This window comes from Cyclopterus lumpus, chromosome 22 (assembly GCF_009769545.1).
Source record: "Cyclopterus lumpus isolate fCycLum1 chromosome 22, fCycLum1.pri, whole genome shotgun sequence".
In the NCBI taxonomy this organism is placed as follows: Eukaryota; Metazoa; Chordata; class Actinopteri; order Perciformes; family Cyclopteridae; genus Cyclopterus; species Cyclopterus lumpus.
The window spans coordinates 23,201,102-23,219,605 of record NC_046987.1 but is presented as its reverse complement, the minus strand read 5'-3'; the positions used below and the strand labels follow the sequence as shown (position 1 = coordinate 23,219,605).

Here is an 18,504-nt window from a genome sequence, read left to right as displayed (position 1 = left end):
ACTTTGTGTCTGCAACACCTTCAGGTACGTCGACATTTACTTCCTCCTTCTTCGTCTTCGTCTTTTCCTTCTTCTCCTCCTTCTTCTTCTCCTTCTCCTCCTTCTCCTTCTCCTCCTTCTTCTCCTCCTTCTTCTTCTCCTTCTCCTCCTTCTCCTCCTTCTTCTCCTCCTTGTTCTTCTCCTTCTCCTCCTTCTTTTCCTCCTTGTTCTTCTCCTTCTTCTTCTTTTTAATTTATTGTAAGCGTCTGTTGACAGAAACAAAACGCTTTCTTCTTCATGACTAACTTCTCTGTTCTGAGGATCATGTGACGTTTAGTTCCTGTTTGTGTGTACTAATACTACACAGTATAAGTACTCTGTAACAATACTATTACTACACAGTATAAGTACTCTGTAACAATACTAATACTACACAGTATAAGTACTCTGTAACAATACTAATACTACACAGGATAAGTACTCTGTAACAATACTACACAGTATAAGTATTCTGTAAGAGTACTACACAGTACTCTGTAACAGTACTACACAGTATAAGTACTCTGTAACAGTACTACACAGTACTCTGTAACAGTACTACACAGTATAAGTACTCTGTAACAGTACTACACAGTATAAGTACTCTGTAACAGTACTACACAGTACTCTGTAACAGTACTACACAGTATAAGTACTCTGTAACAGTACTACACAGTATAAGTACTCTGTAACAGTACTACACAGTATAAGTACCTGGTCACTGGTCAGACTGGTTATTTCTGTTCTTGTTTGTGTTTCAGATCTCAAACCAGCAGCATGGACGTGAGTCACTTCTTCTTTTGTTGTTGTTGTTGTTGTTCTTCTTCTTCTGTGGTACATTAAGGCACCGACCAGCTGTTTACATCTATTATATTCAGCAGTTGAGATTAATGCATAAAGTATTTATGAATATAATCCCAGGTGTGTAGCCGTTATTGATTCAGAGACACAACACACACTGTGTGTGTGTGTGTGTGTATGTGTGTGTGTGTGTGTGTGTGTGTGTGTGTGTGTTGGGGCTTATGAACAAGGTGGCTTTCATCTCCTGAACCAACGCCTTCCCACAAACATTCCTGATGAATCCCTCACTAACACACCCTGTGAACACACTCTGTGCTACGTTCAGGAACACTCTGTGCTGCGTTAAGGGACACTGTGTTGCGTTCAGGGACACTCTGTGCTGCGTTAAGGGACACTCTGTGCTACGTTCAGGGACACTCTGTGCTACGTTAAGGGACACTGTGCTACGTCCAGGGACACTGTGCTACGTTCAGGGACACTCTGTGCTACGTTCAGGGACACTCTGTGCTGCGTTAAGGGACACTGTGTTGCATTAAGGGACACTGTGCTACGTTAAGGGACACTGTGCTACGTCCAGGGACACACTGTGCTGCGTTAAGGGACACTTTGTTGCGTTAAGGGACACTGTGCAGCGTTAAGGGACACTGTGCTACGTCCAGGGACACACTGTGCTACGTTCAGGAACACTCTGTGCTGCGTTAAGGGACACTGTGCTACGTTCAGGGACACACCGTGCTACGTTCAGGAACACTCTGTGCTGCGTTAAGGGACACTCTGTGCTGCGTTAAGGGACACTGTGTTGCGTTAAGGGACACTGTGTTGCGTTAAGGGACACTGTGCTACGTTCAGGGACACTCTGTGCTGCGTTAAGGGACACTGTGTTGCGTTAAGGGACACTGTGCTACGTTAAGGGACACTGTGCTACGTCCAGGGACACACTGTGCTACGTTCAGGAACACTCTGTGCTGCGTTAAGGGACACTGTGCTACGTCCAGGGACACACTGTGCTACGTTCAGGAACACTCTGTGCAGCGTTAAGGGACACTGTGCTACGTTAAGGGACACTCTGTGCTACGTTAAGGGACACTGTGCTACGTTAAGGGACACTCTGTGCTGCGTTAAGGGACACTGTGCTACGTTAAGGGACACTGTGCTACGTTAAGGGACACTCTGTGCTGCGTTAAGGGACACTGTGCTACGTTAAGGGACACTGTGCTACGTTAAGGGACACTGTGCTACGTTAAGGGACACTCTGTGCTGCGTTAAGGGACACTGTGCTACGTTAAGGTACACTGTGCTACGTTAAGGGACACTGTGCTACGTTAAGGGACACTGTGCTACGTTCAGGGACACTGTGCAGCGTTAAGGGACACTGTGCTACGTTCAGGGACACTGTGCTACGTCCAGGGACACACTGTGCTGCGTTAAGGGACACTGTGTTGCGTTCAGGGACATTGTTCTACGTTCAGGAATACTCTGTGCTGTGTTAAGGGACACTGTGTTGCGTTCAGGGACATTGTTCTACGTTCAGGAATACTCTGTGCTACGTTCAGGGACACATTGTGCTGCGGTCAAGGACACATTGTGCTGCGTTCAGGGACACTCTCTGTGCTGTGTTAAGGGACACACTGTGCTACATTCAGGGACACACTGTACTGCATTAAGGGACATTGTGCTGCGTTAAGGGACACTCTGTGCTGCGTTCAGTGACGGCGATGTCTTTAGACTCAGACTTTTCTTATTCTTGTGAGCTTCAGAAACGAGCAAAATATGAGTTTAAAATGAGCTCATAGATCAGAGGTATTCAGAGAGGTCCAGTTAGAGAGAATTTGCTCATTAAAGGTCACAATAATGTCAAATGTTGCGCTCTATGATTTTGTTCCATATGTATTGAAGTAGCCAACAGATTAACATCTGTATGTAGGCAACAACTGACTGTCAAATTAGCTTTAAATTCAGTTTATTCAGGCGTCAAGTGATGTAAAGAGCCCAAATATTATATTCTTTATCTGTGGCTATTAAACCCCTGTTTGTTGATCAATTAATAGGATTCTGATCATATTGGGCTCTTAGCTTTATTTTTCTGTGTTCATTTCTGATGTGAGTCGGACTGGTTGTGGGAACATCAACATATAAGAGTCCATTCTTGTTTAAAGGCTCTGGTTAAGATGTCCATCTATCAGGTCTCTGCTTATGCTCCTGTGTGAGTGAATATGGCACTCGAGTCGAGGGCGGGGCTTAACGGAATACACATATGTGATTGGCCGAGTAGCATCACGTGAGATGATTCACAACGCGTGTAATTGGTCGAATTGTGTTTCCTGGACCGCTGAACGAGAGCCGTAAAGGATAGAAGCGTTCCATGAAAATGTAATAATTCTCAATTATCTATCGGTTATCGGTCCAGGGTCCAGAGACAACGGCGTCCTACTTAACTACCTACCTGCCTACCTAACTGTCTGTCTACCTCTCTACCTACCTGACTAGCTAGCTACCTGTCTACTTACCTCCCTACTTAACTACCTACCTGCCGGTCTAGCTAGCTGAACAGTCTATGACAGGGGTCACTAACAGGCGGACCGGCAGGTAGGTAGTTAAGTAGGGAGGTAAGTAGACAGGTAGACAGGTAGCTAGCTAGTCAGGTAGGTAGACAGACAGTTAGGTAGGCAGGTAGGTAAGTACACAGCTAGACAGGCAGGTAGACCGTTAGTTAGACAAGTAGCTACATAGACAGCTAAGTAGACAGGTAGTTAGGTAGGTAAGTAGACAGGTAGGTATACATGTAGGTAGGTATACATGGAGACAGGAAGTTAGGTAGGTAGGTAGACAGGTAAACAGGTAGACAGGTAGGTAAGTAGACAGGTAGGTATACATGTAGGTAGGTATAAATGGAGACAGGAAGTTAGGTAGGTAGGTAGACAGGTAGGTAAGTAGACGGGTAGGTAGACAAGTAGGTAGACAGGTAGGTAGACAGGTAGACAGCTAAGTAAACAGGTAGTTAGGTAGAAAGATAGACAAGTAGTGAGGTAAGTAGACAGGTAGTTAGGTATACACGTAGTTAGACATGTAAGTATGTAGACAGTTATGTAGGTAGACAGGGAGGTTTGTTTACTAGCTGGCAGTGAAGAGGAAATGTTGTTTGTGATCATTCCAGTAAACTTACATTCTAACAATATTTAGATAAAAAACGATGCAGCTTTAGATTTGATTCCTATGAACGTTTTCTCTACGTCCTGTTTAATGAAGGTGTTTTAAACCTGCCTTACCTCTAACAGCCATTATGTGGCGCTCTGTGGGAACCACGACTGACTTAGTGTCAGTACAGAGAACTACAACTGTTTGGTCGCAGCAGCACCTGGTGGACGTCAGAGGAACTGCAGCAAGTCACATTTCTCACTTCCTGTTGTTCTTCACTTCTTTCTCTCTGCAGCTGAGCGAAGCTCTAGGAGATTGGCCCTCTGGTGGCAACAACCAACAACCTACCTGGCCTGGAGGTCAGCCTGGAGGTCAGCCTGGAGGTGGAGGGACCTGGCCTGGACAATCTACTAACCCCACCTGGCCAGGTACTGTCATCATCATCACACTCTTTTCCTATATTATTGATCGTTTAAAGAAACAAAAATAGACTTTTAGCTCTGCTGGATTTGAAATTAGGGTATGAATGATGTGAAATCCCAGGTCAGGGATTTCATATATGTACAGATTGTAAAGCCCTTTGAGGCTATTTTGTGATTCTGGACTATACAAAAAAGCTTATTCCAAGGTGCTTGAAAGGAGGCTCCGACCGTTCGTCGAAGCCTCAGATTCAAGACGAGCAGTGCGGATTCCGTCCCGGTCGTGGAACCGTGGACCAGCTCTTTACCCACGCAAGACTACTGGAGGGGTCTACATGTGCTTAGTGGACTTGGAGAAGGCTTTTGACCGGGTCCCTCGGGGTATTTGTGGGGGGGGGGGCTGCGGGAGTATGGGGTGCCGGACTCGTTGCAACGGGCCATCCGGTCTCTGTACGCCTGCAGTAGGAGCTGTGTTCGTATTCTCGGCATTAAGTCAGACACGTTCCCGGTGGGTGTTGGCCTCCGCCAGGGCCGCCCTTTATCACCGGTCCTGTTTGTGAACTTCATGGACAGGATATCTGTAGAGAAGGTCAGGTTCGGGGGTCTCGGGATCGCCTCTCTGCTGTTTGCAGATGATGTGGTCCCGTTGGCCTCCTCGGACCTCCAGCATTCACTGGGTCGGTTTACAGCCGAGCGTGAAGCGGCGGGGATGAGAGTCAGCACTCAAAATCTGAGGCCATGGTACTCTGCCGGAAACCGGTGGATTGATCCCTCCAGGTGGGGACGGAGCAGTAAAACAGGCGCTGCACCGGACCGTCTTGGTGAAGAGGAGCTGAGCCGGAAGGAGAAGCTCTCAATTTACTGGTCGGTCTACGACCCTCACCTAAGGTTACGAACTCTGGGTCAGGAAAAACGAGGTCACGGATACAATCGGACGAGATGAGTTTCCTCCGTAGGGCTCAGCCTTAGTGATAGGGTAAGGAGATGGGTTTCCTCCTTAGGGCTCAGCCTTAGAGATAGGGTAAGGAGATGGGTTTCCTCCGTAGGGCTCAGCCTTAGAGATAGGGTAAGGAGATGAGTTTCCTCCTTAGGACTCAGCCTTAGAGATAGGGTAAGGAGATGAGTTTCCTCTGTAGGGCTCAGCCTTAGAGATAGGGTAAGGAGATGAGTTTCCTCCTTAGGACTCAGCCTTAGAGATAGGGTAAGGAGATGAGTTTCCTCTGTAGGGCTCAGTCTTAGAGATAGGGTAAGGAGATGAGTTTCCTCTGTAGGGCTCAGCCTTAGAGATAGGGTAAGGAGATGAGTTTCCTCCTTAGGGCTCAGCCTTAGAGATAGGGTAAGGAGATGAGTTTCCTCCTTAGGGCTCAGCCTTAGAGATAGGGTAAGGAGATGAGTTTCCTCCTTAGGGCTCAGCCTTAGAGATAGGGTAAGGAGATGAGTTTCCTCCTTAGGGCTCAGCCTTAGAGATAGGGTAAGGAGATGAGTTTCCTCCTTAGGGCTCAGCCTTAGAGATAGGGTAAGGAGATGAGTTTCCTCTGTAGGGCTCAGTCTTAGAGATAGGGTAAGGAGATGAGTTTCCTCTGTAGGGCTCAGTCTTAGAGATAGGGTAAGGAGATGAGTTTCCTCTGTAGGGCTCAGTCTTAGAGATAGGGTAAGGAGATGAGTTTCCTCTGTAGGACTCAGCCTTAGAGATAGGGTAAGGAGATGAGTTTCCTCTTTAGGGCTCAGGTCATGCTGCTGGGTCTGCTATCACCACGACCCGACCCCGGATAAGCGGCTGAATATGGATGGTTGGATGGGCTATGCAAAATAAATTGAATTTAATTGAATTGAATGAAAAGTCTCTATTGAACACCAGGAGTCGCCAAAGGCCAAACGTCAAATCCAACACCTTAACTAACCTGAGAAGTCAGTCAACAATTAAATCAGATAGAATAAAGAGATTCTGTATTTGTTCAGGTAACTCCACTAACCCCACCTGGCCTGGAGGTCAGCCTGGAGGTGGAGGGGCCTGGCCCGGACAGCCCGGACAACCAAGCCAGCCCTCCTGGCCCGGACAGCCCGGACAACCAAGCCAGCCCTCCTGGCCCGGACAGCCCGGACAACCAAGCCAGCCCTCCTGGCCCGGACAGCCCGGACAGCCAAGCCAGCCCGGACAGCCCTCTCCCAACCCCCAACCATCTGCACCAGGACCTGGACCTGGACCTGGACCTGGTTTTCAATCTGGACTCAAAAAGAATCTGGTGAGCCAGATGATAATAGATGATGGATGATGATAATGGATGATGATAATGGATGATAATAGATGATGGATGATGATAATGGATGATGATAATGGATGATGATAATGGATGATAATAGATGATGGATGATGATAATGGATGATGATGATGGATGATGATAATGGATGATGATGATGGATGATGATAATGGATGATAATAGATGATGGATGATGATAATGGATGATAATAGATGATGGATGATGATAATGGATGATAATAGATGATGGATGATGATAATGGATGATGATGATGATAATAGATGATGGATGATGATGATAGATGATGGATGATGATAATAGATGATGGATGATGATGATGATAATGGATGATGGATGATGATGGATGATGATGATGATAATAGATGATGATAGATGATGGATGATGATGATGATAATAGATGATGATGATAATAGATGATGGATGATGATGGATGATAATAGATGATGATAGATGATGGATGATGATAATGGATGATGGATGATGATGGATGATAATAGATGATGGATGATGATAATAGATGATGGATGATGGATGATGATGGATGATAATAGATGATGGATGATGATGATGGATGATGATGATGGATGATGATAATGGATGATGATGATGATAGATGATGATGGATGATGATGATGGATGATGATGGATGATAATAGATGATGGATGATGATAATAGATGATGGATGATGGATGATGATGGATGATAATAGATGATGGATGATGATGATGGATGATGATGATGGATGATGATAATGGATGATGATGATGATAGATGATGATGGATGATGGATGATGGATGATGATGGATGATAATAGATGATGGATGATGATAATAGATGATGGATGATGGATGATGATGGATGATAATAGATGATGGATGATGATGATGGATGATGATGATGGATGATGATAATGGATGATGATGATGATAGATGATGATGGATGATGATGATGGATGATGATGGATGATGGATGATGATGATGATGGATGATAGATGATGGATGATGATAATGGATGATGATAATGGATGATGATAATGGATGATGGATGATGATGATGATGATAGATGATGGATGATGATGGATGATAATGGATGATGATAATGGATGATGATAATGGATGATGATGATGATGATGGATGATGATAATGGATGATGGATGATGATAGATGATAGCTGATGGATGATGATAATGGATGATAGATGATGATGGATGATGGATGATGATAATGGATGATGGATGATGATAATGGATGATGATAATGGATGATAGATGATGATGGATGATGATGATGGATGATGATAATGGATGATGGATGATGGATGATGATAATGGATGATAGATGATGATGGATGATGATAATGGATGATGGATGATGATAATGGATGATAGATGATGATGGATGATGATAATGGATGATAGATGATGATGGATGATGATAATGGATGATGGATGATGATGATGGATGATAGATGATGATGGATGATGATGGATGATGATAGATGATGATAGATGATAATGGATGATGGATGATGATAATGGATGATGGATGATGATAATGGATGATAGATGATGATGGATGATGATAATGGATGATGGATGATGATAATGGATGATGGATGATGATAATGGATGATAGATGATGATGATAGATGATAGCTGATGGATGATGATGGATGATGGATGATGATAATGGATGATGGATGATGATAATGGATGATGATAATGGATGATAGATGATGATGGATGATGGATGATGATGATGATGATGGATGATGATAATGGATGATGGATGATGATGATAGATGATAGCTGATGGATGATGATAATGGATGATAGATGATGATGGATGATGGATGATGATAATGGATGATGGATGATGATAATGGATGATGGATGATGATAATGGATGATAGATGATGATGGATGATGGATGATGATGGATGATGGATGATGATAGATGATGATAGATGATAGATGATAATGGATGATGGATGATGATAATGGATGATGATAATGGATGATGGATGATGATAATGGATGATGGATGATGATAGATGATAGATGATGATGGATGATGGATGATGATAATGGATGATGATAATGGATGATGGATGATGATAATGGATGATGGATGATGATAGATGATAGATGATGATGGATGATGGATGATGATAATGGATGATGATAATGGATGATGATAATGGATGATGGATGATGATAATGGATGATAGATGATGATAGATGATAGATGATGATGGATGATGGATGATGGATGATGATAGATTATAGATGATGATGGATGATGATGATGGATGATGATAATGGATGATGGATGATGATAATGGATGATGATAATGGATGATGGATGATGATAATGGATGATAGATGATGATAGATGATAGAAGATGATGGATGATGGATGATGATAATGGATGATGGATGATGATAATGGATGATGATAATGGATGATGGATGATGATAATGGATGATGGATGATGATAGATGATAGATGATGATGGATGATGGATGATGATAATGGATGATGGATGATGATAGATGATAGATGATAATGGATGATGGATAATGATAATGGATGATGATAATGGATGATGGATGATGATAATGGATGATGGATGATGATAATGGATGATGATAATGGATGATGATAATGGATGATGGATGATGGATGATGATAGATGATGATGGATGATGATAATGGATGATGATAATGGATGATGGATGATGATAGATGATAGATGATGATGGATGATGGATGATGATAATGGATGATGATAATGGATGATGGATGATGATAATGGATGATGATAATGGATGATGATAATGGATGATGGATGATGGATGATGATAGATGATGATGGATGATGATAATGGATGATGATAATGGATGATGGATGATGGTGGGTGGAGTTAACAGCTGTTTCTTGTTAACAGGCGGTTCCGTACGACCAGACTCTGCCTAACGGAGTTCATGACAAACTGCTCATTACCATCGTTGGAACCATCAAGTCCAACGCTGAGAAGTCAGGACAAATTCTTGAACATTATTATGAGTGGATTATTGTATGAATGTATGAATGAATGGATGAATGGTCCCATACTCGTGCAGTGAAATCATCTGGGTGTGTTTCAGTTTCGCAGTGAATCTGTCAACATCACATGACCTGGCCTTCCACTTCAACCCTCGCTTCAATAAAAATGGCAAGACGGTGATCGTCAGGAACACCTGCATCAGCAATAAGTGGGGGAAAGAAGAGAGAGACATCTCAGGGAACGTTCCCTTGATCCCAGGACAGCCTTTCGAGGTCACACATGTGATTTATATTAACAAAGCTCATAGTTTAGGTTTTTATTATTAATACTGAGTCCATGTTTGTTTTTTGTTTGTCTTCTAATGATGAGGCTGAGGTGTCGGAGGCTCCCTAAATGTGTCATGAAGTCTATTTAAAGTTCCAGTCTCTGATGAAGCAGGTGGATGATGATGAGTTTGTGGTTTGTTGTTGCAGATGAAGATCATGTGCACCAACCGAGAGTATAAGGTCGCCATAAACAACTCTCACCTTCTGACGTACCAACACCGGGTGACCGACCTGAAACACATCAACAAACTCAGCATCTACAACGACCTCACCCTGAGCGATGTCCGCCTCGAGACTCTGCCCTGAGGCAGTTCACTGGATCCCCCACATATCTAATACAGATCCACTGGGAGATCTGTTGTGGATTCACCAGAGATCTACTGTGGATCCATGGGAGATCTGTTGTGGATTCACCAGAGATCTACTGTGGATCCATGGGAGATCTGTTGTGGATTCACCAGAGATCTACTGTGGATCCATGGGAGATCTTTTGTGGATTCACCAGAGATCTACTTGGGAAGATCATTGGTGATGAACCACAGATCTACCTGTACAAATGTTTTTTTCTATTTGACTCAAATAAAGTTTTCATCTTAGATTTGTTGGAGTTTGTGTCTGTTTGTATCTGCGTTGCAGGACAGGGCCTAACCCTGACCTTTGACCTCTGTTTACACCATCAGTGCTGTAAAGGGACCGATTTAGCCGGTGTTTAAATACAACCGGGTTAGATGAGGTCTGACCCACATCATATGATGAGAGCTCAGACACTGGAGCTGCTGGGGCTCAGAGCGAGTCAGCCTTTAATCAGAAGATCCACAGTTCAATCCCGATCCCCCAGTCCTTGTGCCGAGGGGTTCTTGGGCTGAGTGCTTTGAGACGTCAAAGGACCAGACAGTCAAGAAAATACATAAACACAATAAATGTACTATCCACTGTGAATAAACAATATTATGTTTCTCTTTGAAACTGAATTGTTCTCATGTCATGGCGACCGGTGCCAAAGACCAGGCATCAACCTCCGGGTCTGAAAAGTGAAGCCATAAAAAAGGGTATGTTTTAGGGCGGGGCTACCTTGTCATTGACAGGTCTCAACCACAGCGTTGTCCGGTCTGAGAGTTGTCTGTTTTCCTCCTAAAACAAAAACAAAAACCAAGATGGCGCCAGGCAAAAAAACATAATGGCGATGGCCAAAACCCAAGATGGTGAACTGGAGGTTTCAAAATCTGTAGTCCACAAACCAATGGGTGACGTCACTGTGTGACACGTTGGAAGGTAGAAACACAAGAACACCTGCTGCTACAGGTGTGATGGCTCCTCCTCTTCTCCGCCATGTTCACCATGTTAAATCTGATCAGCGTCATCTCACTCTGACCTTTGACCTCTGGTTCTGTCTGACATTCTCTCAACATCTGCACGAGTTCTGGTCTCATTCTGCTCAGAAAATGTTCTTTCAGATGGACTTCGTAAGGCTTTAGGGGCCCATTGGGCTGGGTCGGGTGAGGTCGCTGTGAGGGTCAAAGGCTGTAGTCCAGCGTGCCAGGAACTAACTGCATGTCTCTTGTGACCCTTGCGTCATAGAGGTGATAGAGGACAGATTCAATCTCAAAGGAAAGGGTTCCTTTACACTCGCAATGAGAGCATCTACGGCATTTCCAAAGTCCACATTGACACCAGCCTCTATAATCTGGCTCATTCAGGCGTAAAGTCATTCTTGAAGAGGTGAACACACTTTGAACTTTGTGATAATCATTTGTCAGAAATGTGTTCATCTAAAATGTGTTCATCTCTGACCAATCCCTTAAGATCAGTCTCCCATTTCTCCTTAGGGTTGCAGACGTGGCTCATTGCTTCAGCTACATCTGCATCTGACCAGGGTCTGAAAACCAGCATCGGGCCTCGTGCCCCCGCCACTTCTACCATTGACAACATACGCTCCTCCTTTACTAATCCATCTTCTATAACTACACCTCCATACCAGGGCAATTAAGGCATTGCCCTGGCATCCAACACCACTGTAAAGAATCTCTAGTTATCTTTGACCCAGACTTGTCCTTTAACTCCACGTTAAGCAAATCTCAAGGATTGCATTTTTTCATCTACGTAACATTTCAAAAATCAGACACATCTTGTCTCAAAAAGATGCAGAAAAGCTGGTTCACGCGTTTGTTACTTCCAGACTAGATTACTACAACTCCTTATTATCAGGCTGCTCTAATAAGTCTCTTAAATCCCTCCAGTTGATCCAGAATGCTGCAGCTCGTGTACTCACAAAAACTAAGAAAAGAGATCACATGACTCCTGTATTAGCTGCTCTGCACTGGCTCCCTGTAAAATCAAGAATCACATTTAAAATTCTTCTCCTCACCTACAAAGCCTTGATTGGTGATGCACCATCATATCTTAAGGAGCTTGTAGTACCATATTGCCCCACTAGAGAGCTGCGCTCACTAAATGCGGGGCTACTTGTGGTTCCTAGAGTCCTAAAAAGTAGGATGGGAGCCAGAGCCTTCAGTTATCAAGCTCCTCTTTTATGGAACCAGCTTCCACTTTCAGTCCGGGAGGCAGACACAGTCACCTCATTCAAGAATAGACTTAAGACTTTCCTCTTTAATAGTCCTTATAGTTAGGGCTGAATCAGGTTTGCCCTGGTCCAGCCCCTTGATATGCTGCTATAGGCTTATAGGCTGCTGGGGGATGTTTTAGGATACACTGAGCACCTCTCTCCTCTTCTCTCTCTCCTTATGGATGAATTTACATCTCTCCATTGCACCTTATTAACTCTGCTTCCTCCCCGGAGTCGTTGTGACTTCACGTCTCATAGGGTCCATTGGACCTGGAGGTGTCTGAGGCTGGTCCTGACTCCTTGCCCCTGCTTCCTGCAACCAGCCTGGCCTCCTTCTTTATGCCTCCTGCCTCAAAAGCTGATATCATTGGTCTGGCCTCTTTCGAGATGCCTCATGCCTCTGCTATTAGACTTCATAATAAATCACCTCTGGCCAGATCCTCCTCAAAATGAACATCAATAAACCTTGCAGCGCTGTCACTTCATACTTTAGATACACTGTATACATTTTACAATTTAATTTCCTTTATTTTATATATATATATATATATATATATATATTCATAAACATCTGGCCAGTATATTTTTTCGTATACCCGCTGACAAACCAACCAATAAACATGGACGCAATCTACAAGAAAGGGCCGAGCCGGCTGTACTTTGAGGAGGCTGCGTCATTCAACGTCTGCAGCAAACTCCTCGAGATGTTTTACCAGTCCGTCGGCGCCAGCCTCCTCCTCTACGCGGTGGTGTGCTGGGGAGGAAGCACCAAGAAGAAGGATGCAGGGCGACTGGATAGGCTGGTGAGGAAAGCTGGCTCTGTGGTTGGAGTGCATCGCTTCAGTCGCCGACAAAAGGACCCTCACCAAACTGCTCTCCATCATGGACGATGAAACACGTCCACTCCACGGTACCATCACCCGACAGAAGAGTCTGATCAGCTGGAGGCTGCTGCCATGCAGAACTGATGGACTGTGTAAACCATTCATCCCCAGAGCCATACAACTGTACAATAAATACAATCTGTCAATCAAAGGTACCTCACTAGACCTCAGTTGACAGACAGTTCACTAGGAACAATGTTTACTGGCTCTGTTAGCCTTTGGCACAGCCCCCAACTTACTTACTGTTTTCACTGACTACTGGCTGCCACCCCCAGCCTGGACTCCTAATAATGTGTGTTTTAATTTTTTGGACAATCTTTTTTAATAGTTTAATAGTGTGTATGTGTATATTATGTTTGTGTTTCCCTTAGGGGATCAATAAAGTACTTATCTATCTATCTATATTGTGTTTGTTTGTTTGTTTGCTTGCTTTGTTTTGTTTTGTTAAATGAATTAAGAGAAAAACTGAATTTGGTCTGGAAGATGCATTCTTTACAAAGTAATGGTGCGTCAGTGGCTCTTTGAAGTAATAATAATAATAATAATAATACATTTATTTATATAGCACCTTTAAAAACAAGTTTACGATCTTTCTAAAAGGTAAGAATAAAACCAGCCAAGTGTCCTTGATGCCAACCCAGGTTTTGAGATGATGGATTAAAATGTGGTGATCTACAGTATCCAAAGCTGCACTAAGGTCTAAAAGAATTCAAACGTCTCCCCCGTCTGCTGCTAAAAGGAGGTCATTAGTTACCTTGAGGGCAGTTTCTGTGCTATGAAGTGCTCTAAAACATGACTGAAATTTCTCAAATATATTATTATGGGGACTAGAGGGTGTGGGGACTAGAGGGTGTGGGGACTAGAGGGTGCTGGGGACTAGAGGGTGTGGGGACTAGAGGGTGCTGGGGACTAGAGGGTGTGGGGACTAGAGGGTGTGGGGACTAGAGGGTGCTGGGGACTAGAGGGTGCTGGGGACTAGAGGGTGTGGGGACTAGAGGGTGCTGGGGACTAGAGGGTGCTGGGACTAGAGGGTGCTGGGGACTAGAGGGTGCTGGGACTAGAGGGTGTGGGGACTAGAGGGTGCTGGGGACTAGAGGGTGTGGGGACTAGAGGGTGCTGGGGACTAGAGGGTGTGGGGACTAGAGGGTGCTGGGGACTAGAGGGTGTGTGGACTAGAGGGTGTGGGGACTAGAGGGTGCTGGGACTAGAGGGTGCTGGGGACTAGAGGGTGCTGGGACTAGAGGGTGTGGGGACTAGAGGGTGTGGGGACTAGAGGGTGCTGGGGACTAGAGGGTGCTGGGACTAGAGGGTGTGGGGACTAGAGGGTGCTGGGACTAGAGGGTGTGGGGACTAGAGGGTGCTGGGGACTAGAGGGTGTGGGGACTAGAGGGTGCTGGGGACTAGAGGGTGTGGGGACTAGAGGGTGCTGGGGACTAGAGGGTGCTGGGGACTAGAGGGTGCTGGGTGCTGGGGACTAGAGGGTGTGGGGACTAGAGGGTGCTGGGGACTAGAGGGTGTGGGGACTAGAGGGTGCTGGGGACTAGAGGGTGTGGGGACTAGAGGGTGTGGGGACTAGAGGGTGCTGGGTGCTGGGGACTAGAGGGTGTGGGGACTAGAGGGTGCTGGGGACTAGAGGGTGTGGGGACTAGAGGGTGCTGGGGACTAGAGGGTGCTGGGGACTAGAGGGTGTGGGGACTAGAGGGTGCTGGGGACTAGAGGGTGCTGGGGACTAGAGGGTGTGGGGACTAGAGGGTGCTGGGGACTAGAGGGTGTGGGGACTAGAGGGTGTGTGGACTAGAGGGTGTGGGGACTAGAGGGTGCTGGGGACTAGAGGGTGCTGGGGACTAGAGGGTGTGGGGACTAGAGGGTGTGGGGACTAGAGGGTGCTGGGTGCTGGGGACTAGAGGGTGTGGGGACTAGAGGGTGCTGGGGACTAGAGGGTGTGGGGACTAGAGGGTGCTGGGGACTAGAGGGTGTGGGGACTAGAGGGTGTGGGGACTAGAGGGTGCTGGGTGCTGGGGACTAGAGGGTGTGGGGACTAGAGGGTGCTGGGGACTAGAGGGTGTGGGGACTAGAGGGTGCTGGGGACTAGAGGGTGCTGGGGACTAGAGGGTGTGGGGACTAGAGGGTGCTGGGGACTAGAGGGTGTGGGGACTAGAGGGTGCTGGGGACTAGAGGGTGCTGGGGACTAGAGGGTGTGGGGACTAGAGGGTGCTGGGGACTAGAGGGTGCTGGGGACTAGAGGGTGTGGGGACTAGAGGGTGCTGGGGACTAGAGGGTGCTGGGACTAGAGGGTGCTGGGGACTAGAGGGTGCTGGGGACTAGAGGGTGCTGGGGACTAGAGGGTGCTGGGGACTAGAGGGTGCTGGGACTAGAGGGTGCTGGGGACTAGAGGGTGCTGGGGACTAGAGGGTGCTGGGGACTAGAGGGTGCTGGGGACTAGAGGGTGTGGGGACTAGAGGGTGCTGGGGACTAGAGGGTGTGGGGACTAGAGGGTGCTGGGGACTAGAGGGTGTGGGGACTAGAGGGTGTGGGGACTAGAGGGTGCTGGGGACTAGAGGGTGCTGGGTGCTGGGGACTAGAGGGTGCTGGGGACTAGAGGGTGTGGGGACTAGAGGGTGCTGGGGACTAGAGGGTGCTGGGGACTAGAGGTTGGGGGGACTAGAGGGTGCTGGGGACTAGAGGGTGCTGGGTGCTGGGGACTAGAGGGTGTGGGGACTAGAGGGTGCTGGGGACTAGAGGGTGCTGGGGACTAGAGGGTGCTGGGGACTAGAGGGTGTGGGGACTAGAGGGTGCTGGGGACTAGAGGGTGTGGGGACTAGAGGGTGTGGGGACTAGAGGGTGCTGGGGACTAGAGGGTGTGGGGACTAGAGGGTGCTGGGGACTAGAGGGTGTGGGGACTAGAGGGTGCTGGGACTAGAGGGTGTGGGGACTAGAGGGTGCTGGGACTGATGGTGGGGACTAGAGGGTGTGGGGACTAGAGGGTGCTGGGGACTAGAGGGTGCTGGGACTAGAGGGTTGTGGGGACTAGAGGGTGCTGGGGACTAGAGGGTGCTGGGGACTAGAGGTTGCTGGGACTAGAGGGTGTGGGGACTAGAGGGTGTGGGGACTAGAGGGTGCTGGGGGACTAGAGGGTGTGGGGACTAGAGGGTGCTGGGGACTAGAGGGTGTGGGGACTAGAGGGTGCTGGGGACTAGAGGGTGCTGGGGACTAGAGGGTGTGGGGACTAGAGGGTGCTGGGGACTAGAGGGTGCTGGGGACTAGAGGGTGCTGGGGACTAGAGGGTGCTGGGGACTAGAGGGTGCTGGGGACTAGAGGGTGCTGGGGACTAGAGGGTGCTGGGGACTAGAGGGTGTGGGGACTAGAGGGTGCTGGGGACTAGAGGGTGTGGGGACTAGAGGGTGCTGGGGACTAGAGGGTGTGGGGACTAGAGGGTGCTGGGGACTAGAGGGTGTGGGGACTAGAGGGTGCTGGGACTAGAGGGTGTGGGGACTAGAGGGTGCTGGGGACTAGAGGGTGTGGGGACTAGAGGGTGCTGGGGACTAGAGGGTGTGGGGACTAGAGGGTGCTGGGGACTAGAGGGTGCTGGGGACTAGAGGGTGTGGGGACTAGAGGGTGCTGGGGACTAGAGGGTGCTGGGGACTAGAGGGTGTGGGGACTAGAGGGTGCTGGGGACTAGAGGGTGTGGGGACTAGAGGGTGCTGGGGACTAGAGGGTGTGGGGACTAGAGGGTGCTGGGGACTAGAGGGTGTGGGGACTAGAGGGTGTGGGGACTAGAGGGTGCTGGGGACTAGAGGGTGCTGGGGCTGGGACTAGAGGGTGTGGGGACTAGAGGGTGCTGGGGACTAGAGGGTGTGGGGGACTAGAGGGTGCTGGGGACTAGAGGGTGTGGGGACTAGAGGGTGGTGGGGACTAGAGGGTGCTGGGTGCTGGGGACTAGAGGGTGTGGGGACTAGAGGGTGCTGGGGACTAGAGGGTGTGGGGACTAGAGGGGTGCTGGGGACTAGAGGTGCTGGGGACTAGAGGGTGTGGGGACTAAGAGGGTGCTGGGGACTAGAGGGTGTGGGGACTAGAGGGTGCTGGGGACTAGAGGGTGTGGGGACTAGAGGGTGCTGGGGACTAGAGGGTGTGGGGACTAGAGGGTGTGTGGACTAGAGGCTGGTGGGTGACTAGAGGTGCTGGGGACTAGAGGGTGCTGGGGACTAGAGGGTGTGGGGACTAGAGGGTGTGGGGAGCTAGAGGGTGCTTGGGTGCTGGGGACTAGAGGGTGTGGGGACTAGAGGGTGCTGGGGACTAGAGGGTGTGGGACTAGAGGGTGCTGGGGACTAGCGGGTGTGGGGACTAGAGGGTGTGGGGACTAGAGGGTGCTGGGTGCTGGGGACTAGAGGGTGTGGGGACTAGAGGGTTGCTGGGGACTAGAGGGTGTGGGGACTAGAGGGTGCCTGGGGACTAGAGGGTGCTGGGACTAGAGGGTGTGGGGGACTAGAGGGTGCTGGGGACTAGAGGGTGTGGGGACTAGAGGGTGCTCGGGACTAGAGGGTGTGGGGACTAGAGGAGTGCTGGGACTAGAGGGTGTGGGGACTAGAGGGTGCTGGGGACTAGAGGGTGTGGGGACTAGAGGGTGCTGGGACTAGAGGGTGCTGGGGACTAGAGGGTGGTGGGGACTAGAGGGTGTGGGGACTAGAGGGTGCTGGGGACGTAGAGGGGTGTGGGGACTAGAGGGTGTGGGACTAGAGGGTGTGGGGACTAGAGGGTGTCGGGGACTAGAGGTGCTGGGGACTAGAGGGTGTGGGACTAGAGGGTGTGGGGACTAGAGGGTGTGGGGACTAGAGGGTGCTGGGGACTAGAGGGTGTGGGGACTAGAGGGTGCTGGGGACTAGAGGGTGCTGGGACTAGAGGGTGTGGGGACTAGAGGGTGTGGGGACTAGAGGGTGTGGGGACTAGAGGGTGCTGGGACTAGAGGGTGTGGGGACTAGAGGGTGCTGGGGACTAGAGGGGTGTGGGGACTAGAGGGTGCTGG

General features: G+C 48.2%; 1 protein-coding gene across 1 annotated transcript in view; it reads left to right on the top strand.

The window, feature by feature from the left end:
• The window catches only part of lgals3b (lectin, galactoside binding soluble 3b), a 10,720-nt gene extending 83 nt beyond the window's left edge, over nt 1–10,637 (top strand). Inside the window, exons 1-7 of the mRNA XM_034525509.1 lie at nt 1–24; nt 780–801; nt 4,250–4,382; nt 6,333–6,616; nt 9,613–9,701; nt 9,812–9,983; nt 10,185–10,637. The exon at nt 1–24 is cut by the window's left edge and continues 83 nt beyond it. Of these exons, the coding sequence (XP_034381400.1) occupies nt 796–801; nt 4,250–4,382; nt 6,333–6,616; nt 9,613–9,701; nt 9,812–9,983; nt 10,185–10,343 (843 nt within the window). The 5' untranslated portion in view covers nt 1–24; nt 780–795 and the 3' untranslated portion in view covers nt 10,344–10,637. The remainder of the gene's footprint in view (nt 25–779; nt 802–4,249; nt 4,383–6,332; nt 6,617–9,612; nt 9,702–9,811; nt 9,984–10,184) is intronic.
• The last annotated feature ends 7,867 nt before the right edge of the window (nt 10,638–18,504 follow it).